Below are 23,385 nucleotides of genomic sequence, written 5' to 3'. Positions count from 1 at the left end.
GAGGGGAATGAGAAGTTGGTGCCTTGGTAAAACAAGGGGCTACAGCCCCTGGTATTTCTTCCTCCATCAGAAATCTTGAGAGATGCTGGGCATTGAACCCAAGCAAATCCTTATCCCCCTGAGACCTGGCAGCTTAGGGATTCTCCCAGCAATAAAAACTCCCTTGAACAACCCATTTGTGTTATTCACAAGTGAAAGAAGATAAAATACAAAACCTCCTTTCCTGGGGTACTGCGTTCACTTCCTGAGGGTGGAATCCTCCCCAGATCCATGGGGACACACCACAAGGAGGGGATCTCACACAGCACAGCCAGACAAGAAGCACTGAGGAGATGCAAGAGCTCCTGAACAGTTATGGGTCAATCAGGGTCCCACAAAAGCTTTTGCTTTGACAAGACCATTCTTGCTGGTTCCTGGACCCTCTGGTTCCTCTCTCTGAACATTGCACAGAGCCTCCCCAAGGTGTCTGGGTTTTGGATCCCTCTGGGGATGCAGACAGAGCTGAGGAGGCACTTTCACAGTTTGGAGCATCCTCCTGCTGCCCTGTTGCAACAAGTAGAGTTGCTTGTCAACCCCAGCCAAATAAGCAAGCATAAATGCCAGTAAAAGAAAACATTGCATACATCCCTCATCTGGAAATTATTTTTGTTTGTATTTATGCTCTCACATGTTGTCAGGGTGATGTCTGGGCTCAAGCCCACACGTGGAAAAATCTGGACCGTGCCCTGTACTAGGAAACTCTCTAGCTCAGAGGCAAAACTGTGTTTGCTCCTCCTTGCCTCACAAAAAACAGCCTGTGTGCTTGTCTTTGTGGTTCAGAGCACAGCCTCTTTAATCCAGAGAAGAAGAAAATACACTGGAGAAGGAGAAAGCCCTCCTGTGTGCCAGGAGAAGAAAAATGAGAACAGGTCCAGAAAGGAGCATGATCCCCTGAGTCATGACTTTTGGCACAGCCAGGCTCTGCCACCTGAGCTGAGCCAGGGCCCTGTCCTACACCCTTGGGCAGAGCCAAACACAAACAGGGCTGAGCTCAAACACCTCACTGAGGGAGCACCACGACTTCCTGCCAGCCAAGCACAATCCATCACTGCCTGGGCTCAAACACCAGCAAACAGGCTCTATCCACCAGCCTCCAGCCCCTTCCACACCTGAGTGGAACCCATTTTCTCACAAAAAACACCCCAAAAGGTTCAACCACATCAATCTCAGCCCTCCCCACACAGTACCTGCTGAAGGTTCATTCCTCAAGGCCTCTCACGACACAGGCCAGCTCCTCCTTGTTGTAGTCTCCCTCCTTGATCACTCCCTGAAGGTTTCTACACCCAAACTCCCTCTCTAGCCAGCCCTGAGCACCCCATCACCATCCACCCCTCACCTGAGCTCCTCAGCCAAGATCTCTGATGAAACCCAGGCCCAGGTGAGCTCCCAGCTCAGCCCAGCAAGGAGAGTCCTCAGCCCTGGGCAGGGAGGGCTGTCTCAGCACAAACTGAGCATGAAGCCATTGCTCTGACAAATTCTGTGGGGTTTTTGCCTGCTCTGACAGACATGAGGCCTCTCCTGGGTCAGAACTCTTTTTGTGGCTCTCTGCACCCAGAGCCTGAACAGGAGAGGCTCCAAATCCATTTGCTGCTGCTTGTCAGGATCCCACATTAAACATGAGGCAGGACATCAAAAGCTGCTGTTCCACCTTTAGCAAGGAGGTCTATCCATCTCTGTCTTTGTGTCCATATGAAAAATTAGTGTAGCAAATGTCTCTGCATTGCCCCAGCACTACAGCTGAGCAAACACAGCAAAGCATGGCAGAGAATGGCTGAGCTTAGAAATGACCAGGAATATCACCTTGAATATTTAAACATCTCCTCTCCAGAATTTTTCTCTTTGCTAACACAGTCTTAGCTATGGCTTCATGAGGAGTCTTCAAGGACAAACTTAGAGAAGATTCCACTCCTCATTGTCTCTGGACAGTTGTGTGGCCACAACAAGTTCCCAAACAGCACTTCACTTAACCCCCCAGGTGGCTGCCATGCTTTGCACTAGAAACTTTATTTTTCTTTAACATTAGCTCAGTCACAGAACCCTTCTGACAAAATCACAACTTCTTCATTTCACAGGGGGAGCCTTGGTGGAAAGAAAAGGAGGAAGAAGGAGCAGCACCTCAAACCACCCAACATGGGCAGGTGTGGGTGTCTCATTGTCTCAGTGAGGGACCAACAAAGCAGCGCAGCCAGCATCCTGCCTGACACCACACTGCCAGTCCTGCTGTCTCTCCTGCCTCCCTTGCTCTTTTGGTGAACACTTTCATTTTTTTCCTAATGAGAAAGAATTTATTTCTTTTCTCAACAGCCCCAAATGCGCTTTATAAGTCCTTGTTAGACTGCCAGCTGAGTCAGGCTATTAGCTTTGCAAATGTACAGCAGAGACCCTGCTTGCAAGGCTTCCCTGTGGGTTACAAACACCTCCTCAGTCACTACAAGGTAGAAATCTCTCTCTGCCAACAGCATATCACTCTAGTGACTGGTTATTTGTTGATCAAACAAACTGCCTGGAAAGCAATAATTAGAACTTATCACAACAAGGAGTATAGTTTATTAATTCCCACACAAATTATCTAGTTCCAGAAGTTGAATAAAAGAGCAGGATAAACAAGATAGATTACATTGGAGTAGTTCTGTACTATCTTATGCACTCTAAATGCACTCTTACGCAATCTAAAATGTTTGGGTTAATAGATAACAGCTCGTGCATCAGCAGGTGATTTTCTTTAGAACAAATGTGTTTGAGAACAGCAAGCTGAAAGTATCAAAGTTAAGGAGGAAAGTTGGTGGGTAGATGTTTAGGAAGGTGGTAGAAGGTGCAGGTTGAATTTTTGTGCGAGGAAACCTCAGAGGGTGCTAATCAATCTCCTCACCAAAAGGGTGACAGCTTCAGCAGCATGGAAGTGCTTCATGGGGTGATAAAGGCAAGAAAAAAACCTGAGCTGAATTTCTTGCTACTTGCTGTGGGAGCCCACAAACTTCCACAGAAGATGAAGACCATGACCCCATCTTGCAGAGGTCACTGAGGGCCATTGCAATGACTCAAAAGTCACAAGCAGATACAGCCAAGTTGCTCCCCTTCTGCTCCCCAGGTCCTGCAGAAGCTGCAAGGGCCACCCCTGCACCAACATCACTCTTGCTGCATCAGCAAAACAAACATGTTTCTCATTCCTTGATTTCACCTCATGCAAGTCTTAAGCCTATCCAGAGGGCTACAAAGCATCCCCACCTCTCCCCAGGTGCATGTATACATGAGGGTGCAGATGGCTCCAAATCACTCCAAATCATTGAGCTGTGGTTGATGTCTGGGTCTGAGGAGGAACTGGTACATCTGGACTTCCTCAACAGCTCCCCAAGGACTATTGATCAAATAATTTAAATCCTTTTCCTGACTTTGCACAGTGAAAGTGACAACTGTCACTTTCACGAAAGGCTTAATTTCCCATTGGGAAATGTGTTCATCTTCCTCAGCTAGAAGATGCTAGAGAGCTGCCAAATACCATTGTTCATTTAGAACAGCTAATTTGATTCAATGAGATTGGCATGAAAATGCAGAAGCAAAGCCAGGAAGGTAGCTCCAGCTCTTCCTGGATTCATGGTCTTCCACCCATCAGGGATCAGTCACAGGCTATCAGGTAACTTGCATGAAGTCATCAGGACCAATTCTAATTTGGTAATCTCTCTTTTAGGCATGACAGAGATTGATTCACATTAAACTTTCATGGCTATTACTGATCTCAAGCCTGTTTTATCTGCCAGGGACACTGAGTGAGGGGTTATTCTTCAGGAGCCCAGGCAGGGCCATGCTGGAGAAGGGCAATTGGAGCTTGAGCACCAAACAAAATCCACCCAATGCCTTACTAATGTGTGTTTATTTATCAGCTCTTGGAATACCAACACCCTGCAAGGAGACTAAAGGTCCTGTGTGGCAGGTAAATGAACACCCTCCAGTTGTGCCATTAATGCCTAAGGAGCAAGTGGGAGAGTCCACCAGCAAACTTGTCAGCTGTAACTAACTTGGTTTTCTGAGAGGGGACAGATGGCTCATCACCCTGAGCTCCCCTTCCAGCCACAGGGGACCTGCCCAGGAGCATCTGCCCCTTCCAGCAGTGGGAGCCCACACCAGGGCCATTCCTACACCAGCCAAGGCAGAGCTCTCATCAGAGCAAGGGTTTCCCACCTCAGCCCTGTTCCTGGATGCCCAATGCCCTTCCCAGCTCCATGGGGACACAGAGCCCCAGCCAGAGCCCAGACCCAGCACAGGGGAGCTGAGCCCAGCACGGGCAGGGGTCCATGGGGCTGCTTGCTCCAGCACTGCCACCGTCAGCACAGCCTGGTGTGATTGCAGCCATGCTGGCTGCAGGATCACTGCTCTGACACGACGAAATTTCCAATCCCTTTGCCCTCCCTGATGCATTATCTGCCACCAGGGACGCAGGATCTGAATGAATCGAGCTCCAGCCAACTCTCTGAGGTCCAGAACATGTTGTCCATGGAAAAACAACACACACCAGGGAAACAAAAAGTGAGAGACTACCTGGCTGCTGTTTATAGACTTCTCAGAAAAAGTTAGCAGTCAGCAGCCAAACTCAAATACTCACGTCACTCCCTTATGGAAGGTGAGTTTTTAAATGTTTGGACGCTTTTCAGCCCAATAGCCCAATTCCTGTATTTGCAACCAAAATGTTGGAATAACTAGCAGGGCTTATGCTGGGGCCCACTGGACTCAGTAGGAAAAGCAGATGCCAGAATCTTTTTTAGATACATAACAGTAATTCTTTTTACTTCTCTTTTTGTGGGCTTCTGGACTCCACCCTCAGCCACATGCAAAACAATTCCTGGGTAGATCTTTCTACTAAATGCCTTTAACTGCTTATGGAGGTTTCTGGTTTATAAGGATAAATAATATTTCTGCTTTGGAAAGTGCTAAGAATCCCTAGAGTCCACTCCAAGAATCAGCTACAGATTCAGAAGAAAAGCAGAATCATACAAGGAAGGGACCTAAGGGACCTGAGGGACCGAGAGTGAGCAATCTCAAACCCTTCTCTTTGTGACTGCCAAGGGTCCAAGGCACAGCCCTCTGATTATTATTCACTAGACCTCCTGATGTAAAGCTGCTGTTGCCCCAGAGCAGTGCACAGCTCTGACACTGGCTGCCAGCACAGCCCTTTCTGCAAAAAGAGCCCATGGCTCTCTTTTTACTGGAAAAGACAGAACAGTGCCTCTTACGCCATAACTTGCTCCAGCTTCTGTTTTCCTTCCTCAGCTCCCTCACAGAAAACCATAGGCCACATTCACCTCTACTTTCTCTCCCTTTCAGGATGCTTTTGAACCCAACCTGAGCAGGGCAAGGGTTACCAGATGCACACCAGTGTGAGCAGGAGGAGAGCTGGCCTTCCCCACAGTCCCTTGTCACTCCTGTATTTCACTCCCACTCCACCTAAAACCTTGTCTTGCTGTGCTAGGGCAGAGATGCCCTCTTCTCATGATGGCCAAGCCCTGTCAGATGTTGTTCTAGTCCTCGGAGTGATTGAACAGCATTCAGGGGGTCAGTGAGATGCTGGCCAAGGCACACACGCTCCCCAGGATGTGTGAGTACAGGATGAGTGAGCTGATGAGAGCTCTCTGCAATAGACTCTCCAAGATCTGAGGTTCCTCCAGCCTTATCTCTTTAGGAGATCAAGTACTTACATGTGCTTTGAGCCAGCCTAACCACAAAACTACCAGAGAAGTAGAGCATAGTAGGGAACTTGGCAAGAGATGAAGGATGTGCTCCTGCTCCAGCTGGAGGAAGACCTGCACTGATCTGGCAGAGCAGATAAAGCTTGGACCTGTGAAACACTGAGCACTGAGGAGCTGCAAACCTCATGATCTGGATGATTTAACCTGAAAAGGCATTAAGTCTCAACCCTTCGAATATTCTTCATTACCTTTTTTTCACACGTCACACACCTTCAAACAACTCTCATCCCTCCCACAACCCCCCAAAAAATAGGCAAGAACAAAACTAAAACCAATGGAACAATAGATTAAAAGCCACAAAAACACAAATGTCCCAGCAGGAATGAGCAGGGGAAGCCAAGGACCTGTTGGGATTTGCAGTTCCTGCCTTAGCTGGGAAATGTTTCCCCTGGATAAGCCATGGCAGTCGCTGCCTTTGGCTTGTGCTGAAGCCAGTGGGAGCTTAGCACAACTCATTCTTTAAGAGCAACGTCTCTGAATAACAAGCAAGCATGGCATGGCAATAGCTGAACTGAGTGAATAACGGGTTTCATAGGTGCTGTCAAAAGGAAAATCCCAGCTGGCTCCAAAGAGCTTTCTATGTGTGTTGGCTGGTATTTCTCCCAGACGGGGAGGGCAGGTCCCAGCCCAGTACAGCACATCCAGGCTTACATAACCCAAGGGGCCCAGGGTAATCATTAACTCTGGATTACTGCCACTGCCTTTGTGCTGGAGTCACCTGGTTGTTTGGATTAAATGTATAGTGGCCATTTAGACAAGGAGAAGGCTCCTGGCACAAGGACTTCAGTGAAAACAACCCCCAGGGAGGGTGGGAAGCAGAAGACTGTTGCAAATATCACAGGTTAAACTCAAGCACTCCCCCAGGGACTTGCCAGAGTTGGTGCCTTCCATCACAACACCCTGCTCCACAGGCTGGTTTGCTTTCCACAGGGGTGCAGCTCTCCTCAAAACCACCAGGGTGAAAAGCCCCCACATCACACAGTTCAAGGGGGCAGAACTCTTCCTAGGGAGCTTTACCTTGGTGACTCCCACGTGTGCCACACCAGCAAGCAGGACCTCGTTCCTCTCCCCTTGGCGTCCTTTCCAAAAGCACACATTATCAGTGCAACCTGACTTTACCTATGTCCTGTCCTTATCCTTCTTTGCTTATCTGATGTCTCACGTGTGCTGTGACTCTGTGCCTCCTGTGTGTTGCTGGCATGTGGTCTGTGCCACTGTCTGGGGCAGAGGAGGTTTAGGACATCTTGGTTCCGCTCCCATTTCCCCTCTGTGCTGTTCTGTGGTTTCAGACTCATCACTGCACTGCTCTATGTTTAGCCACAGGTCACAGAAGTCAGGTCACCCTTCAGAAAGATCACTTTACTCCCATTTCTCCTGCTTAGTCCTTACCTTGAGTACAACCTCCCCAGCTGACAGCTCCTTACCTGTCCCAAGACTACTCCTTCACCACCACAAAAGGAACCACAAACCTTTTAAAACACACAAAGTTCTGGCAAGCATCAGGAACCAGATCACGATCACTTTGTGAAGGCAGTACCACTGCAAACACCTCAGAAACCAAATTACAGAGGTTTGAAATCAATGAGACTTAGGCATGTGTATAACTGTGCTTTGCCATGCAGAGAAGCTGAAGCCGGGGCAACTTATCCAGTTGTGGCATTAAAACACTCAAATATATGTTTATCTTCAGGTGGATTAAGTCAGGCTTAAGGCAGGGCCTCGTTTTTCTCATAAATCCGCAAAGGCCCAGCCAGGCCAGTAATTCCATCTAAAACAAACATCAAAATCTGTTTTGGAAATTTCTGCTTTTTTGGGACAACACTCTGGAAATGTCAATCATTTCAAGCAAAACTAACTCTGCTTTCACAGCAAACATGGCCCTACTCTTTTCAGCACAATATTGCAACTTTTACATAAACTTACATTTCCTTAGGTATTAACTAGAAAAACCCACACAATTCACACTCAAAACCCATACTTAAAACACACAAGAGAGAAAGGAAAAGAGAGAAAGAATACACATTTCATGGAAAATATTACAGGCTAAAAAAACCTTAGATTTCTGCCCTGCTGTGCTCCAACAGCAGGCATTTTGCATTACTCCACTTCGGCTTCAAGTATTACCTCTTGCAGAAAAATAGCAACTTCTGCCCCAAAGGCCTTGCAGGGTGAATTGCCCAACTTTACAGCAATATCAGAACTCCAGGTGAGATGGGGAAGAGACTGAGATGCTGGTTAAAAAAAAGCAGCTGGTTTAATAGATGTAGTGGATAGGGTGAGAACAGAAGGGAATTGCAGATCCTCTTGGTGCAGGCGTGCTAATCAAAACTTAAAACCAATGTCCTGAGCACTCTGGTCTTCAAGCTACACCTCAGGAGGTAACAACAACCTGGATTGCACAGAGCTTAGTCTGCCTCATCCCTTGGTCCTCTTGCCACACTCAAAAGGATTCTCTGGGAAAAATAATCAAGGGTCTGGAAAGCCCTGGCTCATCAGCTGGCGCTTTTTGGCGGCTGTTCTTCAGGGAGAGACTTTAATCCCTCAGTGCCTGTTAGTGTCACAATGATTCTTGGTGGGAGAAGATCTGGACCCACTGCACCATTGCTCCCATGGAGACTCAGAAGTGACTTTAACACCAGTCACGGTGCTGGTTTCTTCTTCCAGCAGACGCCAAAGCAAGCAGAAGCACAGTGCAAGGCATGTCCCAGCTTGCAGGTCACGAGAGCAGGGTGTTCATGCCCCTGTTGCTACAAATGGAAGCAATGGCTTTTGCAGAACAGGGCGTCTTCTCCTCAGGCCTGAGGCAATTCTTCCTAGCACAGCTCCTTCACATCTCTCTGCCAGGTGTGGGATTTGCAGCAGAGCCAACTGAGGTGCCCTGGCACCAAGACCATCATGCTGGGCCTTCCTTTAACAATCTAATCCTGTGACTACTGGCCTCATTGCTTGCTCCTTCCATCCAGGGATCACACAAAAGCAAATTAAGTCCCACAGTATCATTGTCATGTGTTATTATCCCCCTTTTACAAGAAAGGGAAGTGCAGAACAGGCAATGGAGTCCTTTGTCTTGGGTCACACAGTGCGTCACCGTCACCATCTGAAGCAGACCTTGAAGCCCTTCCTCCTCCACACTAATCACTAAAGCTGGAATTCCTTCAAAGCCTGCTTGCTCTACCTTATTAACCACTGTTTTACTGCATCTGCAGAGCTGTTCCACAGCAGTCAGGAGCCATGGAAGGCGTTTGTGTCCCAGGGTGGCTGCCAAGCAGGGCGTGAGGGCTCCAGTGAAGAGAGACAGCTCAGACATCTCACGCCTTCCAACAACTGAGATGAGAAAAACTGAGAAAAACTTCAGAACTGATCCATCCTCTCCCTGTTACACAGCACCTGAAAAGTTACGTCCAGGTGAATCAAAATTTCAGAGCTGGCTATAAAGGAAATTAATGAATAATAATTTCAAGGAGGGATTTAAAATTTCCATTTTCATTTTATTGTCAAAGTAAATATATTTTTATGAAGAACAAAAGAAAATATACAGAATTGTAACTTATGTACACTGGCTTTATAGGTATTTTTGTTTCCAATTTACACAAATTTGATACGTTATTAAAAGATATTTTATATAGATATGCATCTATGTACAGTTTTATTTACATACATTCATAGGATGTGATATAAACCAGTCAATAGATGATAGTTCATTTATATTAATTTCTAGAGGACAAAAGGAATGCATTCACTTTAGCCAGACCTGCTGCTCTCACACAGCATGGGCTCCTGCTCTGCCTAGCTCTAGGATCACACTTTCCTCCTTCCCATTTTGCCAACAGAAAAGACAAACAGATGCCGTCTGCGAATGGAAAGGAAATGCAACATCCATTGTAAAATCATCCCTAATTACTGAATTCTATTTTCTTCTAAAGCTTCGTACAATTGCCAGAGTTCAAAAGGAAAAACAAAACAAGAAGAAACACAAACAAAAATCACTTGCCTGCTACCATCTGATTATTTGCTTAAATTCCCTTCTTAGCCAGCTATCACACAAATTTGTTTCTTTTGGCTGCTGTTCTCACCCATGTGCCCACCCCAGCTGCACGGAGCTCTGACATGGCTGTTGGGAGGAAGAGGATTGGCACTGAGGATCACCCCCAGACCTCGGGCTCACAGCACTGTCCCACCAGCTCGTGTTCCTGCCACCCTCCCTGGGCACAGGCACATCCTGCAGACCCTGCCAGCACACAGAGACTCAGCTCCAGCTAGCCAGGCCCTGACTCTCAGTGGATGTGGGGATGCTGTGATGATGCTCACCAGGCACCCCCAGGGCTGGGGCTGTGCTTTCTCACCCCAGGTCACACGAGAGGGCAGGGGCAGAGACAGAACAGAGCTCACAGGCTCTCACAAACACCTTTGTGCTGCCTCGTGGGCAAACAGCTCTTCTGCTAAAGGCAGTGGATGCTGCAAAGCAGCCTCAAAGGAAAGCAGTGTCCTTTGGAGCCTGGCCATCCTTGCATCCCTCGGCAGCACGGGACAGAAGCACACACACAATTCCAGAGGCTTCACTCCAAGCCATTCCATCCAGCCTGAGCTTCTGGATTTGCTTGGGATGTGTCTTTCCTTAAATATATATATATATATGTATGTATGTATGAATATGTATACATAAACATTTATATATAACCCAGCCAAGGGAAAGGTAAATGTGAGCTGGGAAAATCAGAGATGCATGGAGGCACATTCCAGTGCTCTCCAAGCCCTGTCTCCCCCTATCCCCAACTCCCACTGTTCCTCCTCCTATAGCCAGCCCCTACAAATCCTTGGCTCAGGCAACCCAAAAACAAAGGAGTTGTTTTCATTTCAAAAGGAATTTGCTGTTTCCAAACTGAACAAATAGAGCAGCTTAATAAAAACTCACAATGAGTGGCCTGTACATGAGCAAAGCCCTCAGGAATGCCAGGGCTATAATTAACTAGCAGCAAGCAACTTTTACATTTTCCTGTGCAGCAGAAAACAGCTAAAAATAAAACACTGTAATTTCCAAAAGAAGCAGCAGCAAAGGAGAGACAGATACAAGGAAAGGAAAATAATATCCTTAAAAGAAAACAAAAAAAAAAAAAAGGAAGAAGCGCTCCGCTCCCCTGACCCAAAAAGAGCTTCATTCTCCAATCATCTTTGAAGGACATGGGGGCACTCAAACACCGTGGTATCAAGTAACAGCATGGACTGTTCTGTGGAGACAAATAAATTATCCCTAGGAAGGTGGTGGTGAGCAAAGTGCTGTGGTGGCTCTGGGCACGGCCGGCGGGCAGGCAGGGCAGGAGCCGTCAGTTCACGGCGCGCACGGAGCGGCTGCTGCGCGGGAACCGGTGCACCTTGACGTGCTTGGACAAGTGGTCACTGCGAGCAAACTTCTTCTCACACACTGGACACTGGTAGGGCTTCACCCCCGAGTGGGAGCGCCTGTGCCGGGACAGCTCGTCTGACCTGGAGAACCTGCAAGAGAGGAGAGGCCTCGTCAGAGAAATGGGGGTTTGGTGTGCTAAGTGTGGCACAGCGAGGTAAAAAACATCCCCCCAGGTCACTGGGAAATTCCAGGAGGTGAAAGGGACACACAGCAGGGCTGGGCTGGTCCCAGCAACAATGGAAACACACAGCCACCAGCCCTGAACTCACGGCAATGCACAGGGGCAGCATTGGTACCAGCCTTGTCCTGGACTCCATGGCATGAGTACAGCTGCTCTCGATCCCCCTGCAATCCCCTCCAAAGCCACCCTCACCATCTCTGTCCTGCAAATCCAAGCACAGACTCCTCAAGCAGAGATAACCACCACTGTCCTGCAGGTGAGGTCTGTTTCAAGTTCCCACTGATACAAGCACACCGCCTAAGTGCACCCAGTTTGAGAGGGATTCCAGATAAATCCAGTCAGAGCTACCTAGAAACAACATGAATTTATTTAGATCCAGATGAAAAATTGGCTTCCATGTGTGCTCCTGCAGGCTAAATAAAGAGTCATTAATAGCACCAGAGATGCTCAGCATTCCAACAGCTGAAATTCAGGTGGGCCCCAATGCCCATTTGCATAGTTATTTGCATAGTTAGCATGGGTAAATTAAATTAAGAATGAGCCTTTAATTACCAAAACTGTATTCCACAATCTTTTGAATTTTAGATATTTTCCACCTTCCATCTCCACAGAAAAATCCCCAAATAGCCACCATGAATCCCACAGGCTTTATGGAACCCAAATGAGCTGATCCTTTGGCCTTAAGAGCAGGGCTGGCTCTATTTCCACTTTGGACATGACTAGGAGACAGAGGGTTAATTAACAATGTCACACTAAAACAGCCCTGTCCAGATGGGTACAAAAAATTTGCTGCCTGACAAAGGGCAATTAAGGGTTTTGTTGCCAGAGCAGTAACAAAGAGCAGCACAGAAAGAGAGCTTGCAAGAAATGGTATCAGCTGTTTATTTACAATAAATAAGTGAAGTCATGGGCACTAGCTGAACAAATCAGGGAAAGAACATGTAGAAAAATGTGCCCTTCTGGAGCAAAATATCACATCACCAACAGAGCGAATACGCTATTTTTATGAAAGGGAGAAACCAGGACTGCTGGGCTCCTATGAATAAATCCCTCATGCAAGAAAAGTAAGTTTCCACATAAAGGTTTTAATTAGCTCTGATCTCCCGCCAACAGTTGAGTACCAGGGCATAGGCACTGGGAAAGCTGGTAATGGTTTCCTCAGTTGCTGCAGCTCTTCAGACTAGTCATGCTCCCCAGAGAGCACTCAGCCCCTGGAAAGCTGATCCAGGCACTCACCACGGGTAAGGTATGGTGTGGGCATCTCTCCCTGGAGCCATTTCTAGGAGAGATTCTTTCACCTGTTCACTTGGTTTTCTTCCCTTCCTTGCTCTGATATCCTCATGGCAAAAGAGTCAAATTCTCCATGATAAACAGGCAGCTGTTATGGAACTGTCCACCTGAAGGGCCATGACAGAATTTTCTCTTCACGCCTTCTATTTGTATGTTTGTTTTCTCTAGCACCCCTGGTCCTTTCAGCCATAGCTTCCCAAAACCACAGTCTGGACCCACGAGCAGCAGGGTCAGGGATTTCTCCCAAGTCCTAAGCAGTGAGCTAGTCCCAGGGCCAGATCCCTGTAGGGATGCTCTGGTAGGGCTATGGGTGAGTGGGCCTGGAGAGTGTAGGATGCTGCCTGTGCAGACTGAGTGTTGGGCAAGGAACAGAGCTGTGCCACATCCAGGGAAAAGAGGAAAAGCACTTTTGCAAAGAGCCATCCTCTTGTATACAGACCTCAAAGAAGCAAAACCAGATGTGGCTGTGTTGTCCTGTCCTATGTCCTTGGCCATTAAGGTCACCATCTGGAACAGAAGTGCAGTAGCACTTGGCTAATCCTGCACAAGAGCCTCACAAGTGCATTTTGAGGGAAATTGCACGGACGGTGGGGGAGAAAGAGGCACATGTCAGGAATGAGCTTGGATGAGTTCATCCGTTAAAAATACACTCTGCCTCATAACCATGTCCTTAGCTGAAGAGGCAGGAATGTTGCAACACTGTTCCCCAGCAGTGACGGAAAGATCAACTTACAGAGCCCACAGAAATAAACCTCAAGCTGTCTGTGTGTTTACAAAAAAACAACGCAAAGGTTAGGACAAGGAAGCTGGGAGGATCTGGCGGTCTGGCTCTGCAGTGAAATATCTGCAACACACTCTGGCACTGAGATCAACCCAAAGAAAGTGAAAATAATCCACTGTGGAATGCAAACTTCAAAAGGAAAAAAAAAAAAAAAAAGGAAGCCCCAAGGAATACCTCACTATTCTGTCACTGCCATTTCCAGGAGGATTCCTCCTTCAAAAGATAAGTGAAGGGATCTGGGAAATCCCACAGCAACAAAAAGAGCCTTCTTATCCTTCTATCTGGCAGGACCCCAAGGGACTGTAACTACATCTCCCGTGAAGAAAAGTCCTAGAGCTCCCTGATGTGTAGGATGTGTCCTGTGTCTCCCAGACACATGGGGTCATCCCTCTGTAGCTCATGGGACAAGAAAGGTCAATAGCTTTAGCCTGGTACTCCTGGTCCCTGCCATGGCCACCAGCCACTGAGGCCAACTCAGGCTGTACCTCTCCTCCACAGGGGAGTAAGCCTCTAGACAGATCCTTCCTGCCCATCCCCAGAGCTTTCCTGCAAGGAACATCACAGCTCCTGAGCACCTGCCATCCCCTTGCACAGCAGCAGCAAGAAAAACCAGTGCAAGATGCCTGCCTTGCCCCATGTCTGGTACTGCCCAAGCACACTCTGGCCACGTGTTAACAAGCCTTTAAACCCTCCCTGCCGAGCCAGGCAGAGCTTGTGGCCCCTGCTGTCACCAGCCAGAAGATGCAGTGGGGCATTTAAAGGGCATGGCCTCACCCCCAGCCTTGCAGCAGCTGCAGCTTTGCCCAGTGCTGTGCCAGGGAGGGAAGCAGGAGCTTCTCCTACCCTGTGCCATAACACAGCTGCTGCTCAGCTCTCTGGCCTGAGCAGTGCTAACCTGGGGTGCCAAAGGTAGAAGGTGGCACGACACAGATCAGTGCCCTGACCCATCCCAGGGAGCACAAAGGGTCACTGGCCACTGCCAGTGAGCACCACTCTGCAGACTGCCTAAAACAGCCCTGTGCCTAGGAAGGGCACAAGCAAGCAGGGCTCAGCCCCCATCAGGGAGGTGCTAGGGGTCTCCAGCCATCCTAAGGGCTTGCTGGGTACACACTCCAACCCTGGTGCATTTAAAACATCATGCACAGAGAGCTTGAGGAACCTTTAACCCTCCCACTGAGCTCAGGCACTTTGTGCTAGGCAACACTCTGTTTTGGTTTTGAAATTACTATCTCCAGTGAGATCAGCTCTTAAGTGTCTTCAGTGAAAAAATAAATACACAAGCACAAGAATGCAGGGAAAAAGGGGGAAAGCAGAGTTCAGCAGTGTTTTAGTGCTTAAATTCATTTGAGATTATGTAGACCTGGGAGCAAACAGAGTGGTCAGATGCACTGGACTTAAGTCATGTGAGACTAAAGTCACAGTTCTCACTGAACTTCTACAAAGGTAAACATGGTTTATTGATGAAAGGGAACTGAGTAATTCAATGCTCAGTTGGTTCTGGTCTTTGATGTGGAGCAGCATGCAGAGGATGTGCAGCAATCTCAGGCTGGTGCTAAGGATTGCTGTGAGCACAGGAGGCCTCTCCTGCTGGCTATAAACTTCTCCTCTTGCAGCAGAGCCCTTCCAAAGTTTGGGGGTTTTGGGGATTGAGATTGCAGCCCAGGCTGTGAAATTCCACAAGACAAACAGCACAAGAGTTTGAAAAGCCCTTTGCAGCAGCTGTTTGTGGACAAGACACATGTTCTTCATTATGATTAATTCCTCCTTCCTGTTGGACTCATCTTTAAAAAGTTGTGGTGGCTGAAAGTTCAGGGTGCTCCAGGCTGTGGGACCTGCACTTCTTTTGACCCTCCAGCCAAGGCAGCAAATCATTTGCCACATTTCGAGAAGAGAGGCACCTGTTGCAAATTTAATCAACCTTTATCACTTACTATTTTTCCTAAACGTTCCCCTTGGTTTTATATCTGGGGGAACACCAGTTTTGTGATAAGACAGAGCTGGAGAAGGTCACCCAGAGGCAATGCTTCAGGCTCCTGATCCTGAGCCACACAAGTCCCTGGGAGCGCTGGTACGAACCTCAGTTTGGATTAGACAAACCCTCACTGCCACACGTATTTGTCACAAAAAGGAGAGCTGTGCTCACATGCAAGGAAAGCCAGCAGGACACCCACAGGCACATCTGCTGCCTGTGCACACATACTCTGGCAGCCAAATAAAAAGCAGCAAGTACCTGTCCTGCAGGTTGGGAGCACCCAGCCCACAGTGTCTGGGACCAAACAGCTGAAAAATGCAGCTTTGGTGAGAGGGTACCCTGAGCAGCAAACAGCCCACGAGAGGTGTCACCAGGACAAAAGGAAACAAATCACCACCGGTTTGTAGAGCCACCATAATCTGATCCCCCCAGCCCTTCTGAGAAACAAACTTCAGCCTGGTCCAGCTGGAGAACAGAGGGTTCAGCTCCACTGTGACCTTTTCCCTCAAACCAACCCAGCCATCTCTAACTGCTGCATGTCTCACATACTTGCATTTTTACAAAACATTCTCCTGTTACTTTTTACCTCATCTGTTGCCCATGATCACAACCCATTTTCTCATTAGACATTGCTCACTGAAGCTCTGCAGCATATTATTTGCAAGAAATTCAATTTAATTTAACACAAGGCAGTTAAGATTATATTTTCTCCCATCACCATTTGAGGTGCTGTACATTAGCACTTGCCAGCAGGCAAGCCAGTAATAAAGCTAACTGGAAAGAGGGAGGAAGGCACTTGTCAAAGCTTCCTTAAAATAAAAAGCTGATACTTTTAAAAAAGACTAAATTTTTCAATTCATATTAAAAATAAAATAAAATATTTTTAAAAATTCTTCTGCCAAACATTTTCTCAATCAAACCTGCAATCTTTCATTCAAGCAATCCTTAACTCCACCTCAGCCTTCTGGTTATGTTGTTACATCTGACAGCTTTTTTGCAACTTTGAGTGGCACCCACGCATTTTTCTGAATCAAGACAGAGAATAAAACCCAGAGTATGCCAGAGTGTCACTGCCAGCATTTTAAGAAGAAGTGGGATGGAGTGCATTTTCTATGAAAGTGCACAGAATACTGCTTTTAACCATACTTGCTTATCACAGCCTTTCACTGGCCACATTTAGTCCCACACAGGGCTGTGCACAGCAATTCTGCCCTAAACCATTCAGCTCAATTCAGCCTCAGCCGGTGCTGCAACCACACCAATGCAAACACCAGGTCTTACCTGTGGTAACAAGCTTCACCTGACCCTCTAGAATGAAATACAGATTATGATGGACTGCTTTAATTTGTTTTAAGACACTAAAGCTGCTGGTGCCAGCAGGTGATGCTTTGCTATTTAATTTATCAGAACTCCTGCGTTACCCAACAGGAAGAAAAAAGGCCTTCATTGTCAAACCAACCAAACAAGTTCTGGCAATAGAAACAGTTTATAAATCTGAGTGCAAACCTACTTGCTCAGCATGTTAGGTCAAGTGAGCAAGAAGGGGAAGGGGGACTGGACAGAGCTGCACCCCAATACTGACCTCCATCCACAGCCCGGCCACGTGCACGCAAAGGGCTTTTCTCCTGTGTGCCTCCTCAGGTGGGCTTTCAAATGGCTGCTTTTCGTGTACATCTTGGTGCAGCCAGGAAAAGAACATTTATGCATTTTAATGAGTTCAGCTGCAGGGTTCTTTTGAAATTTCTGACCCATGATGATTCCCGTCTGCCCCTGGATCATGCCCCCTGGCCCAATTGGCTTGGCGGCGATGGGGACGGGAGCAATGCGGACAAATTTAGAGGACAAGTTCAAATTGGACGACTGAACTATCTGAGGCACAAGGGCAAATGTCTGTCCTTGGATGTTGACAAGGAGCTGTGCAATTTTAATGTTCTCCTGTGCTGGTCCTTGGGACGTGGGGCTGGTGTTGGACTCCTGTTTGATCTGCACAGGCTGAATTTGGAGCATAACTGGTATTCCATTCTCCAGGGTCACTCCTCCATTTGAAGCTTGGCCACCTTCCGTTGAGCTAGTCAACTGCTCATTTTTACTCTCTTTTAAACTAGTACTGGGTAGCATATGGTCTTTTTGCTGCAGAGAAGCAACAGAAACCTGGCTGCAAGCTCTCAAGTCCTTGGTCTCGCTTTTAGGTCTTTCTTTGAGCTCCAAGTCCATATTCTCCTCCAAAAATTCCTCAATTTCCTCAAGCGTGGGCTGAAATGGTCCTGAGTCTTCCATATCCACGGAAAATTCAGGCAACCTAAAGTACTCCTCTTTCACTATTGGCTGAAGTCTCCTTTTGTCCCACCATGATGCAGTGGTGGTGTTCCCCAAAGAAGCCTGGGACAATAAATAGTCTAAGATACTGTCCTGACTTTCTGCACTGGATGTGCTTCCATAGCTGGAGCTGAGGACCTGGGAGTCAGGGCTGGAACAAGAACAAAAGCTGGACGAGTCACTGTCATCTTCTGACAGGGGAGAGGGCAGCATTTGGTAGGACCTCACGCCAGCTGTCATGTCCCCAAAGTATCCAAGAGAAGACCTTGTTGATGAAAAGGATTCATCAGTAGGCAGCAAGTGATCCACCATTCCTGGATGATCTCTTAAGGATATCCCAACAGCATATACCAGGCAGCCAAAGTTCAGGTGAGAGCCTAAGTGCAGGAAAAAACAAAACAGCAACAGTCAGAAGTTGGTTTAATCATTTATCTCCATGAACTGAAACTCATAAAGCCCTCTAGCCCATAGGAAAGTACAGAGCATCCAGCCTCCCTGGGTACACAGGCTGCTACAAGCTTTGATAGGTCTGCACCACCCCCCGAGGACTGTCAGGGCTGAAGCGTTTTGCAGGATTGCACCACATATTTGCAAAAGAATGCTGTCAGAAATCATTTCCCAACCGTGCGTGTGCTCCAGATTTACAGCTCCCTTATAGAATATTACCAGCAAGAGAAAATAAATAACAAGCTTTCACCTAGCAGTGAAATCCAGAGCCAAAAGAGGGAATGGGAAAGAAAAAATAAAGTGTTGAAATTTTTACCACCAAAAAGAAACAAATAAAAAAATGTTTACTGCTGGTGACCATAAAATGCAAATCCTTTTCCTATCTTGTAGCTTTCCACCGACCTTATTTTTAACTTCCTCAGTTCTACAAATATAGGCTGTTCAGCATAATGAAAGGATCAATCTGGCAGGAGCCAAAAATATTTACTGTGCTTCAGCATTTACTAGGTGGATTTTCCCCTCCAGATGTAATGAATCAGTGTGCCGACGTCATCATCACCTGCACTGTCCTTAATAAGGCTGGCACTGAGCTAATTGCCATGCCCTGCCAGCCAGCTGGTGGCTGCTTTCACTGCTCTGCTCCTCTCTCTGCGGGGCAGGGGCTGAGCTGAGCCCCGAGCCAGCTGCTGCACCAGGAGGGCTGCACGGCATCCCGACCTGCAGCATCCCGCAAATCCCGGGTTCCGTGAGCCCATGAGCCCCAATCCCGCTACAAACCATGAGTGGCATCCCAGCCTGCAGCATCCTGGGTTCCATGAGCCCTAATCCCGCTGCAAACCATGAGCAGCATCCCAGCTTGCAGCATCCCGCAAATCCCGCTTTCCATGAACCCTAATCCTGCTACAAACCATGAGCAGCATCCCGACCTGCAGCATCCCGCAAACCCCGGGTTCCATGAGCCCCAATCCCGCTACAAACCCACAAGAGCAAACCCCACCCTGGCCAGCACAGCCATCCTGGTGCCCACTGACAGCCATGCTTGTCCTGCCCTTCACCATCTAAAACAAGCAAACTTCCTAGAAAGGCCACTGGGGAGGGGGAGGCAGGAGGGACATCTACGTATTATTTTATTCCCCACCTCTTTGAGGGAAAAGAACAGAAATTGCTTACGGACGGAGATTGTGCCCCTTAGAGAGCAAAGGCAGAGAGCTCGGGATGGAGCCAACACTGGCCCTCAGTCACTCGCTCAAGGTGACTGATTGGAAACAGAGCTGTACATGTGCATAATAAAACAACTCTTTCTGTGGAAGGTATGTGCAGTGCAGAGATAGCAGTCATTCGATCAGCCTATGAGCTGGTGTGTGTGTGTGAATTAGCAGGCATGTGACCCAGCGTGAAGGAAATGCCAGTCAATCTTGTTACACGCTGTCATTTTCCACAGGCTCTGCCGCTGTGGACACTTTGCCATGAATAGTCAATAGCTCCCAGTTTTGTGCAGACGAGGGGATGGTTGTTACTGCTGTTGCAGAGCATCTTTGCTGCCTCCAAAATCTCCAAAATTTGCCCTGTCTTTCCTTTTCTGGAGAAAAATCAAAAGGTGTTTGTATGCTCAGTGCTGCAGTGAACACAAGGCGAGGTATTTTACACAACACCCTTAAAGAGCTCTGTCCCGTTGGCAACATCATTAATATTTCCCAGGAAGGAGTGAGGGGAAGCCACATTTCTTAAAGACTTGTCTTCCTCCTTCACAGACGCATGGAGGAAACAGTGACAGGTTGAAATAAAGACTAAAAGTAAGATTGCACATTTTCCTGGTCTGTGTCCCGTCAGACAGCTGTGCCTCTGAACCAATAATGAGATACCTACATGTGCTGAACATGAGGAAGTTCAAGCAGAGGTTAGTGGCTCTGTTTTGTGACCTTAGCCTATAAACATGTCCTATAGTAAAAGCATAGAGTCAGAAGAACTGAACTATTTCTAACAAGCTTTTTTTTTTTTACTCTCTATATTGCTGGAAAGCTCCCCCAGCAGAAGTCCCATAGCGGAGTTATTCCAGTTTTGAAACAGAAAGCACCATCTGCTTCTGACAAATTGGTATTGGCATCTGGTAAGAATTCATGCAAGCTGATTGTTTCTGTCTTGCACCAAAAACTGGTGACTGCCTTGAGAAACACAGGGCAGAAAGGAAGACTTGCCCTCAGATGGTTTCTAATTCTTCCTCTAATGTCTGTATTATTCCAGCCTAACTTCTGAAGAATAGGGCTGTGAGGGAAATCTGGACTGCAACATGTGCTTTTCTAAGAAAAGCTGGCATGCTCTGCGTGCACCAAAAGCACTTGGTGAACTTCTTTTAAAAAAAAACAACTTAAAATGTTAAAGATTTCTTTAAATGCTTGCAAGAGCTGGGAAGCCACTATCAAAATATCAATATATTTCCCTGGGAATAGAACTAAACTGCAATTTGAATTAGGACTTAAATGAGGGAGGGAAAAAACTAATAATAAACCCCTAGCAATTGCTGTGGGCCGGTTACCTCAGCAGAAAACAGCCAGCAGGCTTGTTTTCCATCTCTTTTGACAAGGAACAATATCACTCGATGTAACCAGAGGCTTTTTAAGAGAGGACTGTCAGAGCCAAATAGATCCAGGCACATTACGGGCCAGTTCTGCTTTCTGTGCGCTCTCAAAACTTGCAGAACAGCCAAGAAGATTTTGGAGAATGCCTGGAATGCAAGATCGGGCCCTGGCTATATTTTTTTCCTAAAGGCCAGGCTAACAACCAAAATACTTTTATCCTTACTTTGCCTGAAGACACGGCCAAAAACAGAAGATTAGAAAACAAAACCAAAAAAAGCCGGGGCTGTGAAGGCCATGAAAACTAATGATGCTGTTTCCATAACACACTTTCATCTCTAGGAACGCTGAAAACATGTTAGAAATGTAAGCACCTATAGTGGGACTGCAGTCACTGCAAACAGCCTCTTCTGGAGTGAAATACAGCAGCTGTTCAGCAGCACCACCGTCTCCAACTTTTTTTTACGAGTTCCCTGGGTTGTTATGATGTCCTTTCTGCCAAAAACATGTTGTTCTGTTTAAAACCTGACCATCTAATTGCCAGCTAAAAAAAAAAAAAATGACAAAAAGCAAACCAGAGAAGACATATTTTGACGCAGAGCAACATTAAAATGTTAAGTGCTGGGAACTTGCTGAAACACGGGGATGTGTTTCCCAGCCTGTCATTTCTGGACACTCAGCCCAGCACAACTGATCACACAGCATATATGACAGTCATTTCCTACATTTATTGCCACAGCTTTTTCTAGTTTAAGACTAATCTCTTCAGGGTTTTCTCTTGTTCTAAATCTGTTCAGGCTGACTTCTGCTCCACAGACAGAGCCATAAACAAGAAAAGGAAGCAGGCCCAGAGCTTCTAAGAAATTAAAAGAGAAATGCAAAGGGGGAGAAAAAAAATAATAAAAATAATAATAAAAAGAAGCCGCGAGCCAGGAGTAAACCCATTTGCTCTCATCTCCTCCGCAAGGTGGCTGTGCTGCTCCCCGGACACAGCGGGGTGCTCAGGTTTGTTTTTCCCAAACCCGTTGCTCCTGGGAAGCTGCAGAAACATTCCCAAAGCGTTCTTCTCTGAAAACTATCCCGCTGCAGCCCCAAACTTTGGCTTCCATAGGAGGAAGCGTTTCACCTGCAGCGGGCACAGGCAGCGGCCCCGGCGGAGCGCACCCCGCTGCCGCTGCACCCCGCAACAACGCTGGGCAGGGAAAGGGGTGCGGGACACACACAGGGAATTGCCACTCCAGCACAGCACAGCCAGGCTCCCCTGGCTGCAAAACATGTTTGTTTGGGGTTTTTTTTAATCGTGGTTTGTTTGTTTGTTCCGTTTGTTGAGGGTTTTAAAAAATTATTTATGTATTGTTTATTCCTTCCATCTCTTTCAGGAGGCTTTGGGGGGCCTCTCTCCCCTCGCAGCGTGGTCGCGATGATCGGGATTAAACCCCCCCCCCTTCGCCGCCTGTCACTCCGTGGCACGGCACCGCTGCAGCCCGCAAACAGCCCCTAGCCCTGGCCGGTGCCCCGGCGGGATGGAATTCCATCTGCCGGCAGCAGGGACACAGCCCCGGCCCCGCCGAGCCGCGGAGGCACCGCCGGCGGGACGCGGCCCCCGCGCCCACATCAACCCTTACCTGAACTCCTCTGCGAGCCGGGGGGCAGCAAAGGCCACGGGCGACCAGAAGAACGCAACAACAACAACAACGAGAACGAGTGGGGGGAAAAAAACCCAAACAACACAACCAAGCCACAAAAAAAAAAAAAAAAAAAATTAAAAATTAAAAAAAAAAAGAGGCAAAAATAATTATGGAAATAATAATTTCAAAAAATCAAAAATTTTAAAAGGCACACACGCACAATAAACCCGCGGGAGTAGACCCAAGCAAGCCCCGAGCAGCAGCCCGCGGAGGCAGGAGCGGCCGGGAGCGCGGAGCGGCGGCGGGAGGCGGGCGCAGCTCCCCCGGGAGGCGGGTGCGCGGCTGCGGAGCGCGGCCCCGCTCCCGTAGTACTATATCCCCCTCACATGACGGGAGCCCGGCCGCCGCGGGGGAGGCCGGGGAGAGGCTCGACCGCGTCCGCCGCCCCCATTGGCCCCGCGGCGGCGGGGGCCGGCCCGGGCCCGGCCTCAATGGGAGCCGCGCTCGGCCCCGGGGCGGTGCTGCGGGCCCCGGGGCGGCCTGCCTCACGGGACGGTGGAAACGGGCTGAACTGAAACAAGCGGGGCTGGGAGTCCGTGTGAGGGTGATGAAACACCGGAGCAGGTTGCTCGGAGAGCCCGTTGTTGGTGCTCCATCCCTGGAAATGCTCCGGGTCAGGTTGGACGGGGCTCTGAGCAATTTGATCGGGTTGAAAACGTCACTGCTCCTTGCAGGGAGTTGGACTGGGTGGCCTGGTAATGTCCCTTCCACTGTGAGAGTCTGTGAGTGTGCAGACAGTCTCTTATCTCCTCTGGACATGTCCTGGAGATAAGCGAGTCCCTGCGGAGGTGTGAGGAGCCCCGTGCCCTCTCTCCTGCCCCACACCTGCCCCTTTCCTACCTGCCAAAGCTTGATGGGGGCATTTCCAGCATGCTGGATATGTGTCCCACACACATTGTTACAGACATCACTAGTTCTTCATACAAACATACATAATAATTTATGTATATGTACATACA

The 23,385-nt window shown here is 48.0% G+C and overlaps 1 protein-coding gene across 1 annotated transcript; it reads right to left on the bottom strand.

Moving 5' to 3' along the window:
- Positions 1 to 9,310: 9,310 nt before the first annotated feature.
- Positions 9,311 to 22,707, bottom strand: KLF15 (KLF transcription factor 15). The gene is made up of 3 exons (XM_064724241.1): positions 22,364 to 22,707; positions 16,985 to 18,095; positions 9,311 to 11,267 (listed from the first exon to the last, which is right to left on the bottom strand). Exons 2-3 carry the CDS (start codon positions 18,028 to 18,030, stop codon positions 11,099 to 11,101), a joined length of 1,215 nt encoding a protein of 404 aa, XP_064580311.1. The 5' UTR covers positions 18,031 to 18,095; positions 22,364 to 22,707; the 3' UTR covers positions 9,311 to 11,098.
- Positions 22,708 to 23,385: the final 678 nt, after the last annotated feature.

Source organism: Zonotrichia leucophrys, chromosome 12 (genome assembly GCF_028769735.1).
Source record: "Zonotrichia leucophrys gambelii isolate GWCS_2022_RI chromosome 12, RI_Zleu_2.0, whole genome shotgun sequence".
NCBI lineage: Eukaryota > Metazoa > Chordata > Aves > Passeriformes > Passerellidae > Zonotrichia > Zonotrichia leucophrys.
The sequence above is the reverse complement of the archived record's forward strand: the minus strand, read 5'-3'. Positions and strand labels throughout refer to the sequence as shown.

Excerpts from the sequence above, each read along its gene's own strand:
- KLF15 (XM_064724241.1), bottom strand. The coding sequence starts at position 18,030 with ATGGTGGATCACTTGCTGCCTACTGATGAATCCTTTTCATCAACAAGG. Across the intron at positions 11,268-16,984 it reads TGGCCGGGCTGTGGATGGAG|GTTCTCCAGGTCAGACGAGC; the intron begins GTCAGTATTGGG and ends CCTCTCTTGCAG.